At 40.4% G+C, this 23,334-nt stretch overlaps 1 protein-coding gene across 1 annotated transcript; it reads right to left on the bottom strand.

The window, feature by feature from the left end:
• Positions 1–287: 287 nt before the first annotated feature.
• Positions 288–23,127, bottom strand: LOC124594504 (glutathione S-transferase 1-1-like). The gene is made up of 7 exons (XM_047132879.1): positions 23,086–23,127; positions 14,541–14,692; positions 14,064–14,122; positions 9,634–9,776; positions 4,909–4,921; positions 3,518–3,665; positions 288–437 (listed from the first exon to the last, which is right to left on the bottom strand). The coding sequence occupies exons 2-7, from the start codon at positions 14,682–14,684 to the stop codon at positions 288–290; spliced, it is 657 nt and encodes a 218-aa protein (XP_046988835.1). The 5' UTR covers positions 14,685–14,692; positions 23,086–23,127.
• Between the last annotated feature and the right edge of the window lie 207 nt (positions 23,128–23,334).

The following is a 23,334-nucleotide window of genomic DNA, read 5'->3' on the forward strand; positions in this document are numbered from 1 at the left end:
CGAACATTGTGTGTGTGTGTGTGTGTGTGTGTGCATATTTCAAAGGACATTCATTTAAGTTTGACTATGTATACGACACTGTAGTTGATATCATCATCATTTAAACTGGTGTTGTTATTCACGCTAATGATCAATAAAATTATTTTCACACTGAAATAAGATAAATTGACGGTTCGAATTAAGAAATACCTCTCAGATGTCTTACAAAAGCAGAAGTATAATTTCGCAAGAAACTAATTAATACTGTATTATTATGCACTGACAATGAATGTACAATTTTTTTAAATTTACTGTTTAAATTTTTTAAGTAGTTCCTGTACGCCTTCACGGAATGTCTTGAGCAACTCCATGTATTTCGGAGTAGAACTTTCCACACGATGAAGCCATTCCTTGATGTTAGGGTGCTTGGTGGGGACGATTCCACTCTCTGGAACAAGCTGAAAGAAAAACAAATCGGGGTCGTGATGTACACTGACTGCGTTACCAAAGTTGAAAGCATTGTCAGTATGAAAGAATAAAAATGGCATCCACCGAAATTTAAAAGAAGTTTCATTAATACGTCACTTTGCATTTTTCCCTTGGATAATAATAGACAGTTTTTCCTCTGGGCTGTGGTGGCATCGGCTTCCTAGCATTTAATTAGCAATTAATTAATTCTTTACGAAAGAAGGAGTAGGGTTTCACGTTCCGTCCATGAAGTGGTCATTAGAGTTGGAGTACAAGGTCGGATTGCAGCAGGATGGGGAAGAAAATCGGTCGTGCGTTTTCAAAGGAACCATACCAACATTTGCCTAAAGCGATTTAGGGAAATCACTGAAAACCTAAATCTAGATTGGGATTACACACCACTGGCCATTAAAATTGCTACACCACGAAGATGACGTGCTACAGATGCGATATTTAACCGACAGGAAGAAGAAGCTGTGATATGCAAATGATTAGCTTTTCAGAGGATTCACACAAGGTTGGCTCCAGTGGCGACACCTACAACGTGCTGACATGAGGAAAGCTTCCAACCGATTTCTCATACACAAACAGCAGATGACCGGCGTTGCCTGGTGAAACGTTGTTTTGATGCCCTGTGTAAGGAGGAGAAATGCGTACCATCACGTTTCCGACTTTGATAAAAGCCGGATTGTAGCCTATCGCGATTGCGGTTTATCGTATCGCCACATTGCTGCTCGCGTTGTTCGAGATCCAATGACTGTTAGCGGAATATGGAATCGGTGGGTTCAGGAAGGTAATACGTAACGCCGTGCTGGATCCGAACGGCCTTGTATCACTAGCAGTCGATGTGACAGGCATCTTATTCGCCTGGCTGTAACGGATCGTGCAGCCACGTCTCGATCCCAGAGTCAACAGATGGGGACGTTTGCAAGACAACAACCATCTGCAGAAACAGTTCGACGACGTTTGCAGCAGCATGGACTATCAGCTCGGAGACTATGGCTGCGGTTACCCTTGTCGCTGCATCACAGACAGGAGCGCCTGCGATGGTTTACTCAACGACGAACCTGGGTGCACGAATGGCAAAACGTCATTTTTTCGGATGAATCCAGGTTCTGTTTACAGCATCATGATGGTCGCATCCGTGTTTGGCGACATCGCGGTGAACGCACGTTGGAAGCGTGTATTCGTTATCGCCATACTAGCGTATCACCCGGCGTGATGGTATGGGGTGCCATTGGTTACACGTCTCGGTCACCTCTTGTTCCCATTGACGGCATTTTGAACGGTGGACGTTACATTTCAGATGTGTTACGACCCGTGGCTGTACCCTTTATTCAATCCCTGCGAAACCCTACATTTCAACAGGATACTGCACGAACGCATGTTGCAGGTCTGTATGGGCCTTTCTGGATACAGGAATGGCCAGCACATTCTCCAGATCTCTCACCAATTTGAAAACGTCTGGTCAATGGTGGCCGAGCAACTGGCTCGTCACAATACGCCAGCCACTACTCTTGATGAACTGTGGTATCGTGTTGAAGCTGCATGGGCAGCTGTACCTGCACACGCCATCCAAGTTCTGTGTGATTCAATCAACAGGTGTATCAAGGCCGTTATTACGGCCAGAGGTGGTTGTTCTGGGTGCTGAATTTTCAGGATCTATGCACCTAAATTGGGTGAAAATGTAATCACATGTCAGTTCCAGTATAATATATTTGTCCAATGAATACCCGTTTATCATCTGCATTTCTTCTTGGTGTAGCAATTTTAATGGCCAGTAGTGTATCTATACGTAATACTGCCCAAAATTCTAATGTACACAAGTGCATGAGACGCTTTTAAAGTAAGAATTATTATTGTGCAGCGACTTACAACGAGGTGACAAAAGTCGTGGGATACATCTTAATATCGTGTCGGTCATCCCTTTGCCTGGCGTAGTGCATCAGCTCGACATAGCACGAGCACAACAAGTCGCTGGAAGCCACTGCGGAAATAATGAGGCGTGGTGCGTCTACAGCTGTCAATAACTGCGAAAGCGTTGTCGGCGAAGAATGTTGGGCATGAACTGACCCCTCGATTATGTCCCATAAGTGTTCCACGGGTGGCCGAATCATTCGCTTGAATGATCCAGAATGTTCTTAAAACCAATCGCGAACAGCTGTGGCCTGGTAATATGGTGCACTGTCATCCATAAAAATTCCATCCTTCTTTGGGAACATGAAGTCCATGAATGGTCTCCAAGTAGCCGAACATAACAATTTCCAGTCAATCATCTGTTCATTGGTCTAGGGGTCCCAGTCCATTCCATGTGAACACAGCCCACACCATTATGGAGCCACCAGCAGCTGCACAGTGCCTTGTTGACGACTTGGGCCAACGATTTCATAGGGTCTGTGCCGGACTCTAACCCTACTATCATCTCTTACCAACTGAAATATGATCAGGCCACAGTTTCCCAGTCATCTAAGGTCCAACTGATATGGTCACGAGCCCAGGAGAGGCACTGCAGACGATGTCACCTATCAGCAAAGGCACTGGTGTCAGTCGTCTGTTGCCATAGCCCATGAACGCCAAATTTCGCCACACTGTCCTAACAGATACGTTCGTCGTACGTCTCACATTGATTTCTGCGGTTAATTCACGCAGTGTTGCTTGTCTGTTCCCGTTGAAAATTCTATGCTGACGCCGCTGCTCTAGGTCATTAAGTGAAGGCCACTGCCACTGCCACTGCTTGTCCTTGTTGAGAAGTAATACTTGAAATCTGGTATTCTCGGCACACTCTTGACACTGTGAATCTCGGAATATTGACTGTCCGAACGATTTCCGAAATAGAATGTCCTATTCGTCTAACTCCAACTACCATTCCGCGTTCAAGGCTTGTTAATTCTCGTGGTGTCGCCACAGTCACCCTGGAAACCTTTCCACATCAATCACCTGAGTATAAATGACAGTCCCGCCAATGCAGTGCCCTTTTACACCTTGTGTACGCGATACTGCCGTCATCTGTGTACGTGCATAGCGCTATCCCACGACTTTTGTCACCTCAGTGAGAAGACCGTCCTTGTACCTCGATTGGTGTCAGAGAGATGGCGACAGCGTAGTCGGCGAGGTTGATGTTGTCCCCGGCCAGCCACTGCTTCCCTTCCAGCATTCTGTTGAGGCTCTCCAGCCCGTCGTTCACTTTGACGATGCTACTGGGGTCGGTCTGTTTGCGTCTAATTTCGGCCGCTGTTGAAAAAGAATTGTTATTTGACTCAGCACTCAATAATTATGTTGAATACATCGTTACTGTGGTAAATGGCCTTGAAAGTTAGAACCAAAAACCAGGAAACGTGCAGCAAAGGGAAAAACGCAGGAAAAAGAATTGTGTAATTTTTAAGGCTCATCTGCATTGTTTATGTTACACTTAAGTAGTTGATCGATAGTCAAGTGACAGCCATTTTGACAGAAAGCTTATCATATTAGTTTCAGCAGTTATCGGACATCTTTCCTGAAATGATTAATGTGAGTAACAAAAAGATAAATATCTCCATCTAAAATGGCACACCATAGTCATTAAGAAAGTATTTGCCAGAATAAAGAAATCTGACTTGAAGCTGATGGATAAGTCAAGGTAGAAACTTTTACTTTCTCAGACAGTGTGCGTGAATCAAGTACTGTGTGTCATGGATCAACACCAAGTCTTAATCTCTTCCCATTTTCTTCCCATACCTTACGTCTCCATTGTGATTCTCCTGCAAATAGTGCAAGGCTGCAAACACCACATCATGAGTCGGAGGGAACAGCACTATTAGACAGTGATTCACAGAGAGATAAGGATCTGGAAGCAATTTCAATGTGTTCAGGCCATTCCCTCCAGTATGCTTTGTTCCCAATGATATTCGGAATAATTATTTAAAACGAATAATAATAAATTCGGATTATGTTTGGACAACTCATTAAATAGACCACGATCCACAAGCAAGAGAGCTCTGGGCTCTAATGCCAGTCCACATAAATTACTCTATCGTAACGCACGTAAACCATTATAATGAAGTAGATGAGAAATTCTCGTTTCTCTCAGCGATTTGGGTCACTGTAAAGGTCCCAGGTTTGCATCTAGGTTAGTTCGTGTAATGGCGCGATGTTTTGTTGAGTTTATAGGTGGAGCCAATGGGTAGTCCATACCCTGCCAGAGGTCCATTGCGGGTAAAATGGAGAGTAATAGATAGTATTTGTGTCCCGGCGAGATCACTCTGGCCCCACTGGGCGCTCAGTCTGGTCGTCTTCCGGCGGGGACCGCTCGCAACGCTTTGTGGCCTGCAGTGGGTACCAAACAGAGCTCAGTTGATAGCCTCTGTTTCTCTTCAAGTGACCATCAATAATCCTAATTTTGGTGGCTTCCCTGACTACGCTGTTCCAAAAGCCCTTTGCCTACACAGACCGTACGTTCGATTTTGAATGGCTGGGGTGTCGTGCAAGAACTTTGGCGCTTGGAAAGGTATAATAAAATAAGCCATCGAGATTAAGATGTTTTGATCTCTACAGCAGACACTGGAAGTTTCCATAAAAAGTTGGAATGCAACTGATACGTTTATTACAGCAGCAAAACCATCTGTAAATTTCAATGACACAACTCGAAATAATTTCCATTGTTTACGATTGGCTTGCGATGCACGGAAACGTTTACGCTGCCACAGAGAAGCAAGTCCATTAAAACCTTATCGCTGACCGTCCTAGCGGCAGTATTTTGTAAGGTGTGACATACAGTCACTTAATAAGCCTGCGACCACTTTATGAAATTAAAATTTTTAAATACTGCTGTTACGGTCGCTGGAGAAAAGATGTTTAGTCATCTGGTGTTCAGCAACTCAATTCTATTTACGTGTTTCGAGTAAAGTGATCTTCAGCATATCTGTAGAAATAATATAAAAGCCATGAGGAACCACAGCTTATTTAATACAAATAATAATAAATTCTTCATTTTTGTGGCTATAGTGTCCGTGGTTGCTTTATAATTCATGAGGGTATGCACTTGTGTGCATAAAAGTGTGTTGTGAGAAAAACATAGTGCTGCAGAACATTAAAAAATTAGACCAAAATTATCAGTGTCTAACACAGAAAAACACGATATGCTAGCAGACGGCATTTCCCGATGTAAGCGAGAAGTCAGCCGAAAAATCATCAGCAACTGATGATGCTTTACCTCAATAAAGCGAAAAGCGTCTGATGAAAAAATCACGCGTTTTAGTAGTGGCAACGACGGATCAAAAATACCCCCATGAAATAATAATAAAATTGGCAGAAATTAGAAACCTACATTAAAATAGTGTACCAAAGAAGGTACGGTAATGCTTCATACACCCGGTATGGCGTCGTGAATGATTCACTAATTTCATAGCACAACTGAGTAATATATTTTGTCGTCACGAACAAAATAACAAACATGGCCACTGATGGCGCTAAAAGCACATGAAAAGCCAGGTAAATATGCAAAAATATTTAAAAACAATGCACATCAAATAGAAAGATAAACAGCAAAAGCCATAAATACATCACTACAAAATTCCGGATCAAGAGAATAACAATACATAAAAACTAAATCTAAGATGAAAGAGAAGGGATGAAATAGATGATATTTAATAATAATGCACATTAAATAGAAAGTTATACAGAAAAAACCATAAATACATCACTACAAAATTCCGGATCAAGAGAATAACAATACATAAAAACTAAATCTAAGATGAAAGAGAAGGGATAAAACAGATGAAGGCTCTGCGGTACAGTAACTACGTCTCGTATTCCATGGACAGAGAGAAGGAATGGCATATAATACATTTGTAGGCGTAGTACTCTAATTTAGATTAATGTATTGAGATAAAATACGTATGATTAAATTTAAAATGGATAAATGGAGGGCTCCAGAGAAACCCTGACACATTTACTTCATTACAAAATGCATAAACAACGAGCAAAACAGCGTAGTTCATAAATAAAATTAATAGAATTTTCATAACAAACAGCAAAATAAATAAAAAAGGGAATAGGATGGTCCAACTTCAGTGTGGAGCGTTACCGTGTACATTAACAATTATGTAGTTCCAGACTTCGAAAAAAGTCAACAATCTTGACATATTATTGGTAAAAACGAAACATTGCAAAGACCAAATACAGCAGCATATAAAAATTCTGAATGTAGACCAAGACAATATACATAGGCTGTGCACCTCATAATGCATGTGCACAGTCTATGTAATGCTATTTTTATGTGTTGTTGTTTTTGTTTTTCTGATGCTGTGTTTATACCCGCATTGGGTTAATTTTTCTGGTTTTTTTTTCGCAGAGTTTGGCACTACAGATTGCTTAAGTATAAAGTTAAGTTCTGCAGCGTATTTGCAGTCACTTTATTGTTTTTTCCATCTATACTTCTCATTGACGCGATCTGCGTTTGCTTATGAGGTGCACAGCATATGTTTGCTGTTCTAGTCTACATTCTCCGTTTTTATGTGCTACTTTATTTGCTCTTAGCAACGATACATTTCTACCAATAATGTGTCACGATCGTTGACTTTTCTTAAAGTCTGGGACTATATAATTGTTCATGTACACGATAATGCTCCGCACTTAAGTTGGGCCATTCTATTTTCTTTTCTTGTTGTTATTTTTATGTTTATTGTTATCAAAACTGAATTCATTTTACTTGTGTGCTACACTATTTTGCTCATTGTTTATGCATTTTGTAATGAAATAACAATGTCAGTGTTTACCTGGGATCCCTCCATTCCCTCCACTTTAATTTTAGTCATACGTAATTTATCTTAATACATTAATCTAAATGTATTATGTATCGTCGCTTCTCTTTGACCGTGGAATACGACACGCAGTTACTGTGCCGCCTAGTCTTCATCAGTTTTATCCCTTCTATTTCATCTTAGATTTGGCTTTTATATATTGTTATTCTCTTCATCTGGAATTTTGTAGTGATGTATTTATGATTTTTGCTGTATAACTTTCCATTTAATGTTAACCGTTGTTAAACATTTTTGCATCTTTACCTGGCTTCTCATGTGCGTTCAGTGTCATCAGTGGCCATATTTGTTATTTTGTTCGTGACGTCAAAATGTATTACTCAGTTGTACTACTAAATTGATGAATCATTCACGACGCTTTACCGGCACCACCATACCCCCTTTGGTATGCTCATTTTAATGTAGGTTTGTAACTTCTAACAATTTTATCATTATTATTTTTAAATAAGCTGTGGTTCCTTGTGCAAGAATCAACAACCTTCGGCTGTCACACAGCGAAAGGCGTCTGCTGTTAGGGACTTTTAATGTCGCGTTCATGCGCGCACCGATAAGCACTCGTCTGCCTCGAGGATCTATGGTCACTTAAGCCCGTGTGATAGGTAGTACATATCTGGGTCGAAACTGTAAATTATGGCTCAGCACGTTGGGGACTCAGACACTAGTGAAGTTTGGTGACACTATTTGTTCGCGAGACCCAGTAGCCGGCAGACAAAGACACACTCTTGCCTTCCACCTGCTGCCTAGATGTCGAGTTGCCGATTCCGCCGTGTAGTATAGACGCTTCATCTTGCGAGAGTGACTTGGGTGCATTCAATCGGCTTTGCTCTGGATTATGGCGAGATAGTTGCTGGCTAGTGCGCTTGCACTGCTGTTATGTGATTGCACATTACGTGGTTTTCAGATTATGGAGTATTAGATTTCTTCCAGCGATACACTTTGCTGTCGAGTCTAACGTTGGAAATGTAAGATCTTTTTCCGTACATTCAGTTTTTCATAACGCTTGGGATCAATTTACGGTATTATTCAAATTGCTTGTCTCGTTGCCCTTCATTCGTCAAATAATATTTCGGACATTAACTCTAATATGCGGTAGATTTTCTTTTTGCTTGTTGTATCGGGATGGTAATGTAAGGACATAATGCCCGTCCATATGGATTTGTAGACGTAACACTATACCTTGTATTCAAGTATTTGGCCATTATATTAGATCTGAGTATAGTTTTTAAGCTTATTTTCATACCCCCTGGTTTGTGTTCAGGTTAATCTTCCTCATATTCCTTAACATTAAATATATTAATCAAGAACTACGATCTCGAAACGTGCTATGTTCATCTTAATTAGATTTAATGCTGTGAGGGAATAACCTGCTTTAAGCAGAGATTACAGTTTTATTAAATAAGGTTTTCTGTTCTACAGGAAAGTTCATGACGGTGTAGCCACTAGCCGGTGAAGATGGAGACATCGAGGCGATATCTGCTACTAAACTGGGTCAAGGTTTTTGAAATTACTGAGCGTTGTAAGACACAGAGAGCAAAAACAATTGAATGGAACGGATTGAATCTATAAACCCAATTATTTCACATGCATAGTGAGTAGCTGTGGGATGGGTATTGCAAGGATTAAGGTTTGTTTTGACTTGGTTAACCCTTGTTAAACCTCCTTTAGTTATTCCGTTGCGTTATTCACATACGGATCAGATCTTATGTAAAGGGGTGACGTTTCAGGGCATAAAAATCAGGATCATTATCTCTTTGAACATACAGGTTAAAGTGAAAAGTAGTAGCATGTTTCCACCAGTTAGTTTTTTGTTGACTGTTGTAATGTAATAAGAAATACCAGTGATTCTTTCCATTTTATTTATTTTTAATTTACAAAAACAAGAATTCTAAGCCGCTAATTTCAGGTGACTGCCTTTGCTACAAGCCGTCTTATAAATGAGCGTTCCTGTAGCACCTAACACCGCTCCTCATGTTACAATTGAAAGCTGCCAACAGCTGCTAACATACAGTTGTCTCAAAGCAGGGGTTCACCTTTCTCGCTGTTGATGAAAAGATAACATATGATTCATACGCGACCTGCTCCTACCCCCTCCCTGGGCCACTGATAGTGTGCATACCAAATCCTGGTACCACCTGTAAAAACGTGACTCTGACCCCATTCAGATACTTCACGGGAGGATCATGAGAGTGATATTTACTGAAACATCGCTTCATTTCAACTAACTCATCTGGCAGCGAACCCAGGAACTTAATATTGTAAACGTCAGTTCTTCTACTCCCTCCTACGTTGTATCGTTCAACAGTCGACACATAAAATCACTTTTACATAAGGACGTTACAAAATGGAAGAATACTTATTTAGACAAGTACGAAAGAGGGAAATAAAGTGATACTTACGAAAACACTCACAATCCTGCTGTAGAAGTCTTGGTCAAAAAACAGTCTCTGGTCGACGAGGACTCGTCTGTTGACATCTTTCGGGTAGAGAGCATCGTTCTTTCCGTACTTAGAAATAAGGTACATGGCTATGGCGCGGCTGTTTGCAAAAAACAATAATATTACTGAAGAGTAGGCTCAGAAATACTGGGCATTTATACATAACGAAAAGTTATTGAGAATGTATTCATTACAGAAAGAAGGAGATTTAAACTGGTTATCTTTCGCGAATTAATTTCATTCTGATAGGTATTGCAGCTGTTCAGTGGCATTTTGAATAAGACTACCTTTCAGCAGCAACCGTTTTTTTTTTCTATATGCTCAGATCATTTCTATCCCTATGGACTCAACATAAGATGCTTGCATGTGCAAAACATGATTAACTAAATTATGCTGGAATATTTAATTATCTATATAATTATGTGTATTATTTTACTAGACTATTGCCGGCCGTTGTGGCCGAGCGGCACTAGGAGCACCAGTGTGGAACCGCGCGACCGCTACGGTCGCAGGTTCGAATTCTGCCTCGGGCATGGATATGTGTGATGTCCTTAGGTTAGTTAGGTTTAAGCAGTTCTAAGTATTAGGGGATTGATGACCTCAGATGTTAAGTCCCATAGCCTCAGAGCCATATGAACTATTTGAACTACACTATTAGTATTTACAAGATAATGAAACATTACAACCCTTGTTGCCACTGCAAGCCTTCTAGATGGAGTTCAGGAGGGAAAACGTAAAATAATAACGATAGAAGTACGTATTCATATCTGTCACGTAAGTTAATATACTCTTCTGAAATACACGAACATAACTGTAGATATTAGCACTAATTAGCTTTTCGTGTGTTGGGTTTGTATTTGAAATAATGTTAGTGAAAAATACGACGAATTTTGTTTGACCGCGTCTTGCTTAGTCCTTTCGGGGAAGGGTGCAGGTATCTGGTGGAATTTGCTCCGTCCCACGCAAAACTACTGCACTGAGGAGAGAGTATAATTACTACCATATACAATTTTGATTTTCTATGAACCTAAGAAATGTCGATTATATTAGTTTTTTGTTTGGAGATCCTGTTGATTTCAAAAATAGTCTACAAATAAATTGTACACTTACACATTTTTTCTACACTGAAATGTCATGACACTCAACCATAAGCAGTATGACATGAGAGACAACCTTCAAAAGTGTCGGCAAGAAGACTGTTGCTGTGCAAAAACTTACTCTCAAAAAGTTTAAAAAACCACTTCCCTGGGACCTTTCAATTTTCCTGATTCAGAGCTAGCATTCTCGAGGTTTAAGAAAGTTGAAGAATTCTCAGTAAAATGTAACAAAACATATTCGAGATGTATTTAAACAGACTGTGTTAAGACTCACCAACTACTAATGGAACCACAGAAAATGAAACGAATAGTGTATTGATGAAGTAAAGCTTGGGACTCTACTTATTTAATGCTTATTATACACATATTTTATACATTTACGTAATGAAAATTTACATTTAATTGCTAGTGGTTTTTCAGATAATTCGGATACCACTTTTTTGTCTTTAAAAGCGTTTGTTCCTTAAAATTTGACCACTTCTCAAGCACACTTCAAGCAAATGCTGCTTGTATAAGATTTCTATGGAACAGACAGGAAGTGAAGCAGTTCAGATGCTATGATTCTTCACTACAGAAGCAAGGTTGTCGACAACAAACAACCGTTAGTAACCCAAAGACATCTATGTGGCATTGGGAAGGTTAGTAATGTAGGCAGCAACAAACCCTTTTTTGCACTGAATGCAGAAGAGTACTCATTTCACTGAAATAATGGTATGGATGATAATCTCTTTCTGTTAGAACCTACTGTTGACAGAACTTCATTGCAAGTGGTGCAGTGGCTTAGTTTGTATAAGGATTAGGCATGAGATCAATGAGTTTATAATAAGAGGCACCCTGAATGTGACTCCAGTGAGTTCTGAAAACAGCAGATGATTCTGTGGTGGCCTTTGTCTTGTCTCAACTCAGCGCGCTCAAGGAAGATCGAGGTAAGAGTTAACTTCACTGGAGCTGCCACACGTAATGCCTTTTGTGAAGTGCGGGCGAAGAACGTAACATGCTACCAGTGGAATACTTAGGCACAAATATAATATTGTGTGTGCTCCATTCCCTAGAAAGTCAATTATTATGAATGAAGAACCAACTCGGACTCAACTGTAACACAAACTCACTCTGTGAATAGATTACGTCGTCCTCGATCTTCCTTGAGCGCACTGAGTTGAGACAAGACAAAGGCCACCACAGAATCATCTGCTGTTTCCAGAACTCAGTGGAGTCACATTCAGGGTGCCTCTTATTATAAACTCATTGATCTCATGCCTAATCCTTATACAAACTAAGCCACTGCACCACTCATGAGACACTTAAAGTAGTAAAGGAGTTTTGCTATTTGGGGATATAACTGATGATGGTCGAAGTAGAGAGGATATGAAATGTAGACTGGCAATGGCAAGGAAAGCGTTTCTGAAGAAGAGAAATTTGTTAACATCGAGTATAGATTTAAGTGTCAGGAAGTCGTTTCTGAAAGTATTTGTATGGAGTGTAGCCATGTATGGAAGTGAAACATGGACGATAAATAGTTTGGACAAGAAGAGAATAGAAGCTTTCGAAATGTGGTGCTACAGAAGAATGCTGAAGATTAGATGGGTAGATCACATAACTAATGAGGAAGTATTGAATAGGATTGGGGAGAAGAGAAGTTTGTGGCACAACTTAACTAGAAGAAGGGATCGGTTGGTAGGACATGTTCTGAGGCATCAAGGGATCACCAATTTGGTATTGGAGGGCAGCGTAGAGGGTAAAAATCGTAGAGGGAGACCAAGAGATGAATACACTAAGCAGATTCAGAAGGATGTAGGTTGCAGTAGGTACTGGGAGATGAAGAATCTTGCACAGAATAGAGTAGCATGGAAAGCTGCATCAAACCAGTCTCAGGACTGAAGACCACAACAACAACAACAATATTTGTACTGTGCACATACAACTATTTAGGTGCAGCATACACATATGCAATTTTGGACTGTCAGCGACGTGTGCAGCCATAGCCTAGACAACGAATACCCAGTACTGTGCTTGCAGTTAGAACACAGTTCTCAAGAGAATATTAGCATAACTTATTTTAAATTTAAACGTTTTTGTTTTGATCATTATTTTCTACTACTGCCCACCCTTACCAAGCTATCTTCTTCCATAATTCCTTATTTCTTCATTAATTATCTGAAAATTTTAACAGTAATGTTGCCAACACTGTATTTTTTATGTTCTCGTATAAGGACAGACAGGATAGTTTTCATAAAGGAAAATTTTGTGTGGGTGAAAAAGCATTTAGGAGAAGTTAACCTCCAGAACCAGACAAGAAAGCAATTGTACCTGCTGACAGCTTTAACTGCGTGCGTAATGCTATTTATGGACCAATAATATGTAGCTTTATCGTTTTAGGAGACAATATAAAGCAGTCGTCAGTCTGTTGACTTGCGACGTGTCTAAAAAGCAAAAACACATTTCCAATGCCAGAAATGCTTTGAAAAGAAAAAATACTAACTTCAAAAATTCAAGTGTGTGTGAAATCTTATGGGACTTAACTGCTAAGGTCATCAGTCCCTAAGCTTACACACTACTTCACCTAAATTATCCTAAGGACAAAAACACACACCCATACCCGAGGGAGGACTCGAACCTCCGGCGGAACCAGCCGCACAGTCCATGACTGCAGCGCCTAAGACCGCTCGGCTAATCCCGCGCGGCTACTAACTACATTTTCTGACACACTCAAGAGGGGCCTTTTTTCCTTTCACTATCAAAAAGAAGTTTTCTCTCTCAAATAAAGCCGATTGTTGTTAGTAAGCAATTTACTAGCAGAAAACTTTTCGAAGCAGAAGTGACTTTCAGTTATCAGATGCATCATATAGGTACCAACAGCTTCTCATTGCTTTTGGTATCGTAATAAGGTGTTGCTCATTTTCATTGTAAGGGAACAACAAATTTAAATGGTTCAAATGGCTTTGAGCACTACGGGACTTAACATCTGAGGTCATCAGTCCCCCAGACTAAGAACTACTTAAACCTAACTAACCTAAGGAGATCACACACATCTATGCCCGAGTCAGGATTCGAATCTGCGACCATAGCAGCAGTGCGGTTCCGGACTGGGCGCCTAGAACCGTTCGGCCACAACGGCCGGCGAAAAACAAGTCACGGGGATGAGAAGAAAGGTACATTATACTGAAACCAAAACATTACAAAACACTAAATTTTCTTTCTGCTTTCAAAGATTCATTTTGGAATATATTGAGGAGGCACTGTTATTCTTCGAGGAGTAGTGACACTGTTCACTACTACGTCTGTAGCCTTACCTCTCAGCATTGTACACGCCATTATCGTCCAGCGTCGGCACAGTGTGTTGTGGGTTTTTCTGAAATAAGGAAAAGAATCACAAAAAAGTAGACATACGACATCTGAGATATCAATTTATGATGAAAGGGCGTCTAGAGAAGAAATTAAGGAGTATAAATGTATTTATTTTCCAGCCACCACATTTCTATAATAAAAAATTAACAAACACTCAATAAAACCACTTGTTGTAGCCAAACAACACTGTTGCAAAGTAAAGCTGTATAAAATACATGATAAAGTATATTATTCTTCAGGTACTCCAAGATCCACGCTTCGACTCGTTTTCTACGTGATTTCTGAATACATTCTAAAATTCACAGAGAATGTTGGTAATTTTAGATAGCAGTTTATAACAAGAAATGGCGATAGATAAACAGACTTCTTCAGTTACTTTTTGCGTTTATTAATACTTAAACTATACTGATTATATATGTTACCTTCAACATCTCAGGCGTCTTCAGGTCCTTAGCAAGATCGTTTACGTTCACTATTTTCAAGTCAACTCCAACAATACCAGCCACTAGACGTACCAAGCGGCATGGAGCGCTCAAAGGGCTGACGTAGAGAGTTAGAGGAGCCATTGTGGATTCTGAAAATCATCACATCGTTTCAGATAAAAAATAAGAATCTCCTTGGTTGATAGGTTTGTGATTATGCAATGCTGTGTACTTGTCAAGTGTACCGGGAGAATAAATATCGTTTCGTCACAGAAATTCATGAGTTAGGTAATAATTCCAGCAATCATTTTGTTCTCCGAAACATGATTTGCTCTTACAGTTATTCAGTAATACAACAGTGAAGTTTGAGACACCGGGGGCTATTTGAAAACAGTGACAGATCCAGCGGACACCGTCACGGGGGTACTCTGCGATACCGCTCGCAAATTTCTTATAGAAGGTCAACTGCTTCTTGTTTCATTCATAGGATACTCACAGTGTTACAAGTGTGCTAAGGTGAGCTTTCTCTTTTTATAACACTAAGAGAGAAATAAATCATTTTATTCCCTTTGCATGTCTTCATGATATTTTTTTCAAAGTCCAGTGTTTATTTTAAACAGTATTGCTCGAGAACAACATAGTGAGCAAGACGGTATGCTTTTTACAGACAGGAGTTTTCAGACACGGCAATCTTAATGAGAGTTAAAATATGAGTTTCTCAGTAATTAATTTCATACACATACATTTACTGTTGTTGTTCTTGTTGTTGTTGTGGTCTTCAGCCCAAAGAATGGTTTGATGCAGCTCTCAATGCTACTCTATCCAGTGCAAAAGCCTCTTCATTTTCGAATAACAACCGCAACTTGCATCCTTCTGAATTTCCTGATGACGACATCCTCCTGAGTAGTCCCCGCTCGAAGATCCGAACGGGGGACTATTTTACCTCCGGAATGTTTTACCCAAAAGGTTATCATCATCATTTAACCATACAGTGCAAGCCCTCGGGAAAAACTGCGGCTGTAGTTTTCCCTTGCTTTCAATCGGATGTATTACCAACACAGCAACGCCGTTTTGTTTACAAGGTCAGATCAGACAGTCATCGGAATGTTGACCCTAACAATTGAAAAGCTGCTGCCCCTCTTCAGGATCCACACGTTTGTCAAATGGCTCTGAGCACTATGGGACTTAACACCTATGGTCATCAGTCCCCTAGAACTTAGAACTACTTAAACCTAACTAACCTAAGAACATCACACACATCCATGCCCGAGGCAGGATTCGAACCTGCGACCGTAGCAGTCGCGCGGCTCCGGACTGAGCGCCTAGAACCGCTAGACCACAGAGGCCGGCCACGTTTGTCTGACCTCTCAACAGATACTCCTCCGTTGTGATTGTATCTATACCTGAGGTACGAAAGCCAGCCCACCAACGGCAAGTTCCATGCGTCATGGAGGGTGGACATATACATATGTAATAATGATTCAGAAGGTGACAGAAATCAACACTATCAGAGACTGCACAAATCAGCGCTAACCGGGTCTGCAAGACAACAGTTTCCCAATTAGTATTTGCAGACGTCAGCCATCGACTCAGCGTATTCTGCTATAGTCCGTGGCTGTTTTATGAACCCCTCTGATGATGAAAGGTACTTAACAAAAAAAGCTCTCAGTTTGCAATGATTATATATACAGAACCTCACATGACGCCACAGATATCCAGGCAATTTCGCAAATTTATGGAAGACTCCATTGCTACTTGGAGGAACAGAGATGTACTTAAAAGTAGCACACAAAGTATTAATCTTCCACAACAATATTTATTTCGTATTTTGTTATGAACCAGCTTTCGGATTCCTAAATGATCATCAGTCAAGTGAACACTAATATTGCGTGTGTCAGTTTTTAATTGCTGTTTGAAATATTTGAGCGGAACAAGTCTAACATATTCTATCTGATCAGACGTATAGGACATCCCTATGTAACGTAGAATACACCGCCAGGTGTCACGAGAAGTGGACCCAGTAGTGTAACAGGAAACGGCAACAGAGCGTTGTCAGCAGAGACGCAGTAACAGCAGAATGGATTGGTCAGGAGAGCTGACTGACTCCGAATGTGAAATTAATTATTATTATCGGCAACAAAAGCTGTTAAGCAGTAAATGTATTAAGGAGTAAATGTATTGGGAAGTGAGCATAAGAACTGCAAAATCCTTAAAAAGTGTTTTATAAGATACACCAGCTTGACACAATATTCTTACTACTCGAGTCTGCTGAAAAAACACATTATTTGCTTCAGGTAATTGCATAATACGCAGCAAGTGAACATGTGCAAAATTAGTCAACATTCTTGTCTTGAAATCAGCACAAACAGAAGTGCTTCTATGGGCATAACACGCTGAAATGAGCTTCTTGATTAATTTATCCGTATGTTGCCTCCAGTTTAACCTCTTATCCTTCTGAACCACAAGGAATTTCACACACTGCGCTCCATGCAATGTATGACCACTCCTGGTGTGTTACTGCTTATTTGAAGCCACTGCTATGTATCATTGAGAGATTATGATTTAAATTGTTAGTTGTGAACAATTTGTAGGCTGGCTCAACTATCATCTGTACTGTGTCTGCTAAGGTTGAGTTTGGACTGTTGATTAGTATGCTTGTGTCGTCAGCAAATATTACAGGTTTTGAACTGTCGTTTAAAGTAGCGGCGGGGAAGAGTGTTGTACTTTGGTACACTTTTCAGACTTTCGCCTTTAGCCACCTCTGTAACATAAGTTTTATATATTTTGTTATTCCAAATATACAGGGTGGTCCATTGATCGTAACCGGGCAAAATATCTCACGAAATAAGCGTCAAATGAAAAAACTACAAAGGACGAAACTTGCCAAGCGTGAAGGGGGAAACCAGATGGCGCTATGGTTGGCCCGCTAGATGGCGCTGCCATAGGTCAAACGGATATCGCGTTATTTTAAATAGGAACCCCCAATTTTTATTACATATTCGTGTAGCGAGTAAAGAAATATGAATGTTTTAATTTTTTTCGCTTTGTGATAGATGGCGCTGTAATAGTCACAAACATGTGGCTCACAATTTTAGACGAACAGTTGGTAATAGGTAGGTTTTTTAAATTAAAATACAGAACGTAGATACATTTGGACACTATATTTCGGTTGTTCCAATGTGATACCTTTGTGAACTTATGATTTCTGAGAACGCATGCTGTTACAGCATGGTTACCTGTAAATACCACATTAATGCAATAAATGCTCAAAATGATGTCCGTCAACCTCAATGCATTTGGCAATACGTGTAATTCCTCTCAACAGCGAGTAGTTCGCCTTTCGTAATGTCCGCACATGCATTGACAATGTGCTGACGCATATTGTCAGGCGTTGTCGGTGGATCACGATAGCAAATATCCTTCCACTTTCCCCACAGAAAGATATCCGGGGACGTCAGATCCGGTGAACGTGCGGGCCATGGTATGGTGCTTCGACGACCAATCCATCTGTCATGAAATATCCTATTCAATACCGCTTCAACCACACGCGAGCCATGTGCCGGACATCCATCATGTTGGAAGTACATCGCCGTTCTGTCATGCAGTGAAACATCTTGTAGTAACTTCGGTAGAACATTACGTAGGAAATCAGATACATTGCACCATTTAGATTGCCATCGATAAAATGGGGGCCAATTATCCTTCCTCCCATAATGCCGCACCATACATTAACCCGACAAGGTCGCTGATGTTCCACTTGTAGCAGCCATCGTGGATTTTCCGTTGCCCAATTGTGCATATTATGCCGGTTTACGTTACCGCTGTTGGTGAATGTCGCTTCGTCGCTAAATAGAACGCGTGCAAAATATCTGTCATCGTCCCGTAATTTCTCTTGTGCTCAGTGGCAGAACTGTATGTACACTTCAAAGTCGTCGCCATGCAATACCTGATGCATAGAAATATTGAACGGGTGCAATCGATGTTGATGTAGCATTCTCAACACCGACGTTTTTGAGATTCCAGATTCTCGCGCAATTTGTCTGCCACTGATGTACGGATCAGCCGCGACAGCAGCTAAAACACCTACTTGGGCATCATCATTTGTTGCAGGTCGTGGCTGACGTTACACATGTGGCTGAATACTTCCAGTTTCCTTAAATAATGTAACTATCCGGCGAACGGTCCGGACACTTGGATGATGTCGTCCAGGATACCGAGTAGCGGACATAGCACTCGCCCGTTGGGCATTTTGATCACAATAGCCATAATGCGACACGACATCGACATTTTCCACAATTGGTAAACTGTCCATTTTAACACGGGTAATGTATGACGAAGCAAATACCGTCCGCACTGGCGGAATGTTACGTGATACCACGTACTTATACGTTTGTGACTGTTACAGCGTCATCTATCACAAAGCGAAAAAAGTGGACCAACTAAAACATTCATATTTCTTTATGTACTACATGAATATGTAGTTTTTCGTTTCATGCTTATTTCGTGAGATATTTGGCCCGGTCGCTATCAATGGACCACCCTGTATATGCTGGAGTTTTTTCTGACGTTACAAAAGTTACTCTGGAGACTCAACGTTTTCCCAAATGTGAAACACGCTCCAAGGTATAATATGGTATGTACCAAAAAATATACGACTGCAATTCAAGAGTTGCAATCGAGGCAATCTTGTCGGTACTATTTTAAATAGTTTATATGTTGCATTATTACTTTACTACACACCAATATTCAGTAATCAAATTAATTTAAGCAGAAACCAGTTAGAAGTTAAATACATTTTGAAACCGAAGCTATTGTAAAATAATTCAACTTTCCACTTTCAAGGCAAATTATTAAGACATCAAGAAAAAAACTCAGTTCATCTGCAGGTGTCACATGTTCCATGGTAAAAGATCTTCTTCTGTATCAAAGTACAAGATGGTACACGACAGACGAAGTATGTCCACATGTTAAATAAACAATGAATAAAATTCTATATATTCATCATTAAATAATAATAATATTCCACATTTCTTTAAGACACAAAGCAATTACAGCCACTGGCTCCGAGTGGGCATTGATTGAAATCAATGGGGAAAGTTGAAAATTTGCACCAGGCTGATATTCGAATCTGGGTCTCCTGCTTAATAGGCAGCTGCTCTGAACACAAAGTCAAACGGCCACAGTGGTAACTGCAGCTGCACGTCAGCACGCCTCCCGGCAGACCCAAATTCTTTGACACAAATTTTCAGCTTTCCCCATTGATTTCAAACAATGCCCATTCACAGTTAATGTCTATAATTTCTCTGTGTCTTGATTCATAAATGGCTGCTGGATGAAAAATGGTGTCTGTTAATTCAGACATCTCCGAGAGAACAGACACCACATATATTATACAGCTCTAAATGCGCAGGACGTGGAATATTTACTAATGCCGTGCCAAACACATCCGTATCTCTAACAACAACAAAAACTGTAGAGAATGCCAGAAACTGTTTATGGTGGTCCCCTGTACACATTCCTTCATTTGATCACAAAATCAGTCACTAGACTGAAGTACCGACCAAAAAATATCGTGTGTTCCTAGGTACAATGTCCTCTTCATACGATGCACTCTACTAATTGAATGATCACTTAAGTAGATTAGAAAGAAGAGTGGAGCCAGTATCGAGCCTTGTGGCACTTTATGTTGTTACCCTGTTATGAGGTTATTTTCAAGCCTGAGATATAACTTGTTAATGAGACCATCCGCTTACTGTTATGGACGCAGGATTGCATCCCTGCAAGTGGAATGCCGCCAGTTGCATAACATATTAGTTTATAAGCATAATTTTGTGATAGACTTTGGTAAGGTCGCAGAATATAACAGTAGGATAATTTATCTGATTTAGCTCTGGTAACATTTCATTTGTGAGACCTTGTATTTCTTTCTCAATGAAGAACCGATACAAAAGCAAAATTGAGATGCAATTGACAAGTTGTGTTCATTTAAATGGATCAGTACACCATATAGGCCAAATTCTCAAACTTTTTTAAAAGACTAGAATCAGTAATGTAGGCCTGTAATCAGAAGTGGTTTGCTTATCTCCAAAGTTGTATACGTGTGTTACTTAAGCTTATTTAATTCTAACAACAAAAATTCCCTGAGTTATTTTTTGACAACAAAGATAGCTTAGAGGTAATTCTATGCAATCACAACAAGATTTTAGTATTCTAGAAGGAACACCATCATGTCCATCAAACTACTACCGTACTTTTTAGTGACCAGCTGACTTCTGTAATCTCCTCAGAGCGTGTGTTTTTATAACTAACGTCCGTTCGTATTGCATGCAGTGTCTGTACAAGTGAATCTTGCTCGTTTAATACTGAGTACAGTGTTTGCAGCCACTGTGAAGAAGCAGTCATGGAATTTGACGGCCAGTGACTTGAAAGGGTCACCATTTCCGCTAGAGCTCTTTTTTGCTGGCTCATTTTTATTTGGATGCCTAGTTTTGTTGGTTTCTTGTAGAATAACTCTCCAAATAGGTTTTTGCCGTATTTTTTTGTGGTTTTTGCATGAGTTTTCCTTTTTTATGACAGTATGGGGGATTTGACAATGCTGATGCCAATGGATTTCAAATCTTGACTACTGCTTGTTCTTTGAATTAGGTACCGTACAGATCACTCTTACTAGCACAAGATTCTTTAATCACAAGAGTTATCCACCCCCCCCCCCCCCCCCCATCCTTGCTTCTGTTTAATTTTGTAATTATTTGTTTACCGGGAAAACACGGCTCAAATGTTGTCGAAATGTGTTAATAAAAGAATTACATTTTCCATTGACACTGTTTTATAAATTTCTCCCCCGTGTTCTTCAAGTAATTTCTCTGTAAATTGGTTCATTGCTTATGATTCTCCGATAGAATTAACCGCTCAGTAAACTTCGCTGTTAACATTTGACCATAATTGTGTGATGTTTTGTTGACTTGGTTTTACGGCTAAATAACTGCATGTTGTTTGGTCTTTATCAGTGATGCAAACGAACGATTTTCTTTATGAGTGACTGCAGTATGTGTTGGCGTGTTTGCATACAATTTTTGATTCCAACGATTTTCAGTTCACATATTATTATTATTATTTGTTTGCTATCAACAGCGAATTGGGATTTGGACGTCACGAACTCAGTACACGGAGGGAAGCTAGATTGATATCTCAACGTCCTGTAGAGACCATCAGAGACGGTTTGTAGTTTCTGTCTAGATAACGAAGACCATGACTTTTTTAGGAACCTTCTAGGAATTCGGGTAAAATTAGTTAAGGATATCATGAAAAACACACATCTGGGACAGTAGAAACACTCACCTGCTTCTCCGCTGTGCAGTCTCCCCCACACACATAACGTGTCAAGGCCTAATGTATATAACTAATGATGTTTATCAGAGGAAACTGGAACATACTAGTGTTTCCTAATCCCTAACGCCAATTAAAACTCCTGTTGTCCATAAGCAGAAAACTGTGTACGATTTAACTATGAATATACCGATTTAGATGTGCCAGCTGCAGCACGTGGTCTCATTATTTTTTGAGTATTTATAAGGCTAGGTTCTTACGGGCAGAGAACACAGCCATGCTCGAAAAAGACAGATTTCCAAAACGTAACGCAGGAGCTGAATAATCAAAAGAGTCCAAAACATAAGTCACTACGCCGACTTCTGAACCAGACACCAGCTACTTGATTATGGTGTGGCGATAGTGGTAATAATGATATGTAGGTCATCACCTCTCGTCCGATATGTTGCTAGTCAGATCTTGAGTATGAAAGACCGTCTCAATCACAGCGTTCAAACCGGCTCCATTGAGACCAGCGGTAATTTTGTAGCACTGCTAGTAACCGCGAATACGAAGGCGCATTGCGTATAAAACTTCGCAGACGAAATGGAGAGTCTAAGTTCAGTGATTCAGTGGATCTGTTGACAGTATATCCGATGTTATCCCTAAGTGTTTTCTGACTGCATATCAATTGCATCATAATACAAATCAATCGTATTGGTAATACAAACCTGCAGATTTAGCGAGGTTCTTTACAAACCATTATTTTGGATCAGCTCATACGCCATTTACGTACAGATTCAGACGAATAATAGAGGAATACTTAACATTTTTCACAAATATGTCGCCTTTGGCTGATTAGAATGTTACGTTAATTATAAGAGACCATCACTGACATTATTAACTTTAAACGTAATACAGACAACGCACTTACATTTTGTAGTGCAGTGAAAATTAAATGATCGTATGGCATTGTTGGCCGGGAGGCCCCATGCGGGGAAGTTCGGTCGCCATATTGCAAGGCCTTTTTAGTTGACGCCATTTCAGCGACTTGCGAGTCAATGATGATGAAGAACACGCAACACCCAGTCATCACGAGGCAGAGAAAATCCCTGACCTCGCCGGGAATCGCACCCGGGACCCCGAGCACGGGAAGCGAGAACGCTGCCACAAGACCACGAGCTGCGGACTGTAATGCAGTTTTGACGTCTAGCGCAACGACTGAGGAAACAGTACATACCTGACTAGTTGACGAACCGCTAAACGTCGTGTGATGCTTCTGCCATCTCCCAGTAACTATGATGGTCTCGGAGATCACTGCTTGTTTTATACGGAACTACCGCAGCGTCATCCTTACACGTCGTGTCATCGTTAATGGTTAGCGGACGTGAATGACGCGACGAGATGTAGGTAAACTTATAAATCACGGCTAGATCTCTTTTCTATAATCTGCGCACTAACAGGACTAACAAGCAAATTTGTCGCTTGT

The sequence above is a fragment of the Schistocerca americana genome, chromosome 2 (assembly GCF_021461395.2).
Source record: "Schistocerca americana isolate TAMUIC-IGC-003095 chromosome 2, iqSchAmer2.1, whole genome shotgun sequence".
Lineage (NCBI taxonomy): Eukaryota > Metazoa > Arthropoda > Insecta > Orthoptera > Acrididae > Schistocerca > Schistocerca americana.

Coding starts and splice junctions, on each gene's coding strand:
- LOC124594504 (XM_047132879.1), bottom strand. CDS start 14,684: ATGGCTCCTCTAACTCTCTACGTCAGCCCTTTGAGCGCTCCATGCCGC. Junction 9,777..14,063: donor GGCGTGTACAATGCTGAGAG/GTAAGGCTACAG, acceptor TTTTGCAAACAG/CCGCGCCATAGCCATGTACC. Junction 438..3,517: donor TCTCTCTGACACCAATCGAG/GTACAAGGACGG, acceptor TTTTTCTTTCAG/CTTGTTCCAGAGAGTGGAAT.